The 5,028-nt window shown below is 31.3% G+C and overlaps 1 protein-coding gene across 1 annotated transcript; it reads left to right on the top strand.

Annotated features, from left to right (window-relative positions):
- Nucleotides 1-1,181: 1,181 nt before the first annotated feature.
- LOC11410524 (pectinesterase) lies at nucleotides 1,182-4,088 on the top strand. Its single transcript, XM_003598182.4, has 3 exons — nucleotides 1,182-1,835; nucleotides 2,747-3,076; nucleotides 3,249-4,088. The coding sequence occupies exons 1-3, from the start codon at nucleotides 1,277-1,279 to the stop codon at nucleotides 3,941-3,943; spliced, it is 1,584 nt and encodes a 527-aa protein (XP_003598230.1). The 5' UTR covers nucleotides 1,182-1,276; the 3' UTR covers nucleotides 3,944-4,088.
- Nucleotides 4,089-5,028: the final 940 nt, after the last annotated feature.

Here is a 5,028-nt window from a genome sequence, read left to right as displayed (position 1 = left end):
AAGTTTAAATTTCAGTTCTTCCTTCCGGTTAACCATGAGAAACGATCATCATTAGTTATTATTAGAGCTATAAAAATCAGTTAGAATATAGAAAAACTAAAAAGTAAAAAAAATCAATACTCATATGTAAAATAATTTATTGTTAGACTTTATTTATCTCTAACTTAAACTTCGGATTAATGGAGACTTTATCCCCTGGAAACAACTAGATTAACAAATGATAATAATATAAAGATGTAACCAATTAATTAATTTATGGGAAATGATAGATACAGTGACAAAATTTATCAAAAAAATTCCAAGACAGTGTATTTGTTAACACGTTTCTTTAATTACACACCATTACCTCCTTTGATTTCCGCAAAATAACAAATTTAATTAGTTGAGACATTTTCTTGATAATTTTTGATAAAAATTCTCTAGATAAATAGCAAAGCTCTTTAGTTATATACATGAGCGTGTGTTGACCCCTTAAAAAAAAAAATTATTTAAAAATATATATATATATATATATATATATATATATATATATATATATATATATATTCAATTGCTTAAATTGTCAAAATCGCCTACATATTTCCTTGTTTTGCTTAATTTGCAAACTAAAAGCACATGGAGTACGGACATTAAAATTTCACCTATATGCTTGAACAAAACGCTCACAAAACCCTACCAGGTGAATTTGGTTACAATGTTCAAAGAAACTATCCTTCACCCCACCCTAAACAAAAAGGATAATATATTCAATTTTCTTTAACAACATTATGCATGCATATGAAATAAACACACAACTTAGCCAACTCAACATTCTCATCAACATATTAATTTAATTATGTATATAGTCACAGCCGCAAAATCCAAATTAGTGCATTTATAAGCAAGCTTAAGAATGTTGCTATGTGAATCCACATTAGGACACTTGTTTTTCTTGCAATGACAAGTAATTAGGCTTCAACTTTCTGAATTGTTAAGTAATACCATTTTTTCTAATAGAGAAGATTTTATTCCTATATTCAATTAATTCTTTCTTGCAATTGCATCCACCGTCTGTATCTGTGTCATTTTTCATTATCACTTGCAATTCATTCCACACGTTTACACCTTCACACTCCGCCTACAAAAATTTATGTATATATATAGAGAGTTTAGGGTTTAATTCTCATAAGTCAAAACCAAAAACAAGTGAACAAAAACATCATATATCACACATTTGTTATATGCAACATAAACTCTTATTATTTTTTAAACTCTTCAATTATTCTACAATTGAATTATGGCAATCATTGGAAAAACATTGTTTATGCTCTTTTTCTTATCATCAATTTTCTCAACAGCCTCATCAAGAAAAGGACCTTCCTCAAGCAACATAGATTGGTGGTGCAATTTAACACCACATCCAAAGCCATGCAAACACTACACAACACAAATGAACAATCATTTCAAAATCAAACATAGAGTTGAATTCAGGGAAATGCTTGTTCAATTAGCCTTAAAACAAGCTCTTACCATGCAAAAAGAAGCACAAGCAAATTCTCAACAACAACAAAACTCATTGGTGCATAAAACGGTTCATGGTGATTGTTTGAAGCTATTTGAAAACACAATTTTTCATCTCAACCGTACACTTGAAGGCTTAAACAATGCTAGCAAAAATTGTTCACCAAATGATGCACAAACATGGCTAACAACTTCTCTCACAAATATTGAAACATGTAAAAGTGGAGCTTTAGAACTCAATGCTCAAGATTTCGATTTCATTATGCAAACCAATGTCACTGAAATGATAAGGAACATCTTAGCCATCAATATGCATTTCCTGAAACATAGCAAAGGTACTAACAATGATTTTATATTTTTCTATTTAAAATTTAGGATTAAATATGTTTTTGGTCCCTATAAATATGTCAACTTTTCGTTTTAGTCCCTCTAAAATGTTCCTTCAACTTTTAGTCCCTATAAAATTTTCAATCACTATTTTTGGTCCCTATTTTTAAGTAAATTTTTGTATTTTTTAATGAAACTGTGTAGAAATGTATGGAATATTGTAAAAATCACTCCAAAAAAAATTAGAATTTTTTAACAAAACATGAATTAGATATGAATTTTTTACCGCCAAAAATATAAAGATTCATGTTTTGGTAAACAATTCTAATTTTTTTTGGGAGTGATCCTTATAATATTATACATTTTTCTGAAAAATTTTATCTAAAAATATGAATTCTACATATGAGTTTACTTTAAACGAGGGACCAAAAATGAAGATTGAAAATTTTATAGAGACTAAAAATTGAAGGAAAATTTTAGAGGGACTAAAATGAAAAGTTGATATATTTATAGAGACCAAAAACATATTTAACCTTAAAATTTAAGTATTGTACTGCTAAAAGGTTATTCAATAACTTTATTCAGGAAGAATTAAATGAAAGATAAATTATTGAGTGTTTATTTTGTGACATACATAGAGTAATATAAATATGATAGGGTTGAAAATGGGAAGATAAAAATGAATTTTAAAATAAGAAGACACAAAGAGCAATTATAATGTGTAGATGTTCAAGTATATTCAATATTTTAGGTATATAATGTTTTAATTTTTTCCTAAAAAAAATGTTAAAATTTTGTAATCTCCAGATTTACATTTGATTCATATAATAATATTGAAGTCATAGCACTATCGCTTATGTACTTTTATATGAATATATATAGTCATACTAATCAAAAATTTTGGATTCGTCACTTGCAGAAACAGAAGAAGGGTCATTTTCAAATTGGTTTTCTGTGCATGAAAGGAAGCTTTTGCAGTCTAAGTCTCCAGTAAAGTACAATCTTGTGGTGGCAAAAGATGGTTCTGGACAGTACAAGACTGTGCAAGCTGCTTTAAATGCTGCTGCTAAGAGAAAATATAAGACAAGGTTTGTGATACATGTTAAGAAAGGTGTTTATAGAGAGAACATTGAGGTTGCTGTTCATAATGACAATATTATGCTGGTTGGTGATGGGATGCAAAATACCATAATAACAAGTTCTAGAAGTGTTCAAGGTGGTTATACCACTTATAGCTCTGCAACAGCAGGTGAGTTATATTCCATCTCCTTTAATCTCTTTTTATTTTATCATTTGAAGTTCTAAATTTTTATAATAAGATAGGTTTATAATATTTAAATTATACTTGAGGCTTTCTTACATGCATACAATTACTTTCATTTTTTATTTTAAATAATTACTCTTGGATCATTTAAATTTAGGTATTGATGGACTTCACTTCATTGCACGAGACATAACCTTCCAAAATACCGCCGGTCCACACAAGGGTCAAGCTGTGGCGCTAAGATCAGCGTCCGATCTCTCAGTTTTCTATCGGTGTGCCATATCAGGTTATCAAGACACTCTGATGGCTCATGCACAACGTCAATTTTATCGACAATGCTTCATCTATGGCACCGTAGACTTCATCTTTGGCAACGCCGCAGTGGTATTCCAAAATTGTAACATTTTCGCAAGAAAGCCTTTAGATGGCCAAGCAAACATGATCACTGCCCAAGGTCGAGGTGACCCATTCCAAAACACTGGAATTTCATTCCACAATTGTCAAATTAGGGCTGCATCAGATCTAAAACCTGTTGTTGACAAGTACAAAACCTTCTTGGGCAGACCTTGGCAACAATATTCAAGAGTAATGGTGATGAAAACTTTTATGGACACTTTAGTGAGCCCCCTAGGTTGGTCTCCATGGGGTGACACTGATTTTGCTCAAGACACATTGTATTATGGAGAGTATGAGAATTATGGACCTGGTTCATCAACAGCAAATAGGGTGAAATGGCCTGGTTATCATGTGATATCAAACCCAAAGGAAGCATCAAAGTTTACGGTTGCTGGACTCCTTGCTGGACCAACATGGTTGGCTACAACTACTGTGCCATTTACATCTGGTCTTTGATCATTTGTATTTTGGTATAGCTATATCTCTTCATTAATTCAATTATTCTACATAGTTATTTGTAATTAAATTCATTGTAATTCTTAAAAGAAAATGTGTCAATATTCTTTAATTTGTATATTGAGAGAGATATAATTATTCATATTCTTTAATTTTGTACTACTTTACAAGTTCAACTTTGATGATCCAGCGGATCTATGTTTAAAAAGTCAATATGTCAGAAACTAAGTAACAAATAAGCATCTTGTCATTTTAAAAATATATATAAAATTAAGTCCTATGCGCGAGGTGCATGAGGCCATGCATCGCCTGTGGCAGTTGCTCATCTCCTTGATCTCTCGACAGCATGCGCGAGGCGCAGAAGGAAACACTTGAGGTGGACACCAAACCAATGAGTAGTTGCTAACGCCACAGTAGTATGTCCATGCGCGAGACTCGTGCGTGTTTTTGAAGGTTTGGAAACAAGTTTGAGGATCAACACCGCAACTTATGTATTTCGCTTCCGTCCTTTGAATTATGTTGTTTATGACAGTTATCAAGTTATCATGTGTAACTAAACTTTCATAAATTAGGATTGAATGATGAACATTTTTGTAATGGTTGGAACCACATGACCTATGAGTCCTTTTCTTAGCGCAATTCATATTATATTTATTTGTTTTATCTTTGTTCTTAATGCTTTTCAAGGACTAACCCATTTTGAATTAATTTGAGGTTGTAACTCGCTACTATAACACTAGTTTTTGCAGTCGTACCTAGATTTATCAATTGAAAGTGGAGGAGGTTGTTGATTTCATTAATGTTAAGTCTTGAAAGTGGCTTTTGGGTAACAAAATGGGGGTGCCTTGTCAATGAATGGTTTTCATGACCTGATCTTGATTGTTTTGGTGAAGTAATTTTTGCTTTTGCTTTGCTTTTGGCATTACTAGAAAAAGTAAAATTAGGGAGGGAAATTAATGATGGAAAAAATAAAATTCCTCATAAATTCCTTAGTCGTAAAATTTAGTGACGAAATTAGAGAGGGATTTCACGTTTTCCCTCTCTAAATTTCCCTCACTAATTTTTACTTTTTTAGTAGTGTGGGT

This window comes from Medicago truncatula, chromosome 3 (assembly GCF_003473485.1).
Source record: "Medicago truncatula cultivar Jemalong A17 chromosome 3, MtrunA17r5.0-ANR, whole genome shotgun sequence".
NCBI classification, from domain to species: domain Eukaryota; kingdom Viridiplantae; phylum Streptophyta; class Magnoliopsida; order Fabales; family Fabaceae; genus Medicago; species Medicago truncatula.
The sequence above is the reverse complement of the archived record's forward strand: the minus strand, read 5'-3'. Positions and strand labels throughout refer to the sequence as shown.

What these genes read in the sequence shown, in the direction of transcription:
- LOC11410524 (XM_003598182.4), top strand. Translation starts at nt 1,277, where the DNA reads ATGGCAATCATTGGAAAAACATTGTTTATGCTCTTTTTCTTATCATCA. An exon ending in TTTCCTGAAACATAGCAAAG is followed by an intron (nt 1,836 to 2,746) that starts GTACTAACAATG and finishes CGTCACTTGCAG; the next exon opens with AAACAGAAGAAGGGTCATTT. An exon ending in TTATAGCTCTGCAACAGCAG is followed by an intron (nt 3,077 to 3,248) that starts GTGAGTTATATT and finishes ATTTAAATTTAG; the next exon opens with GTATTGATGGACTTCACTTC.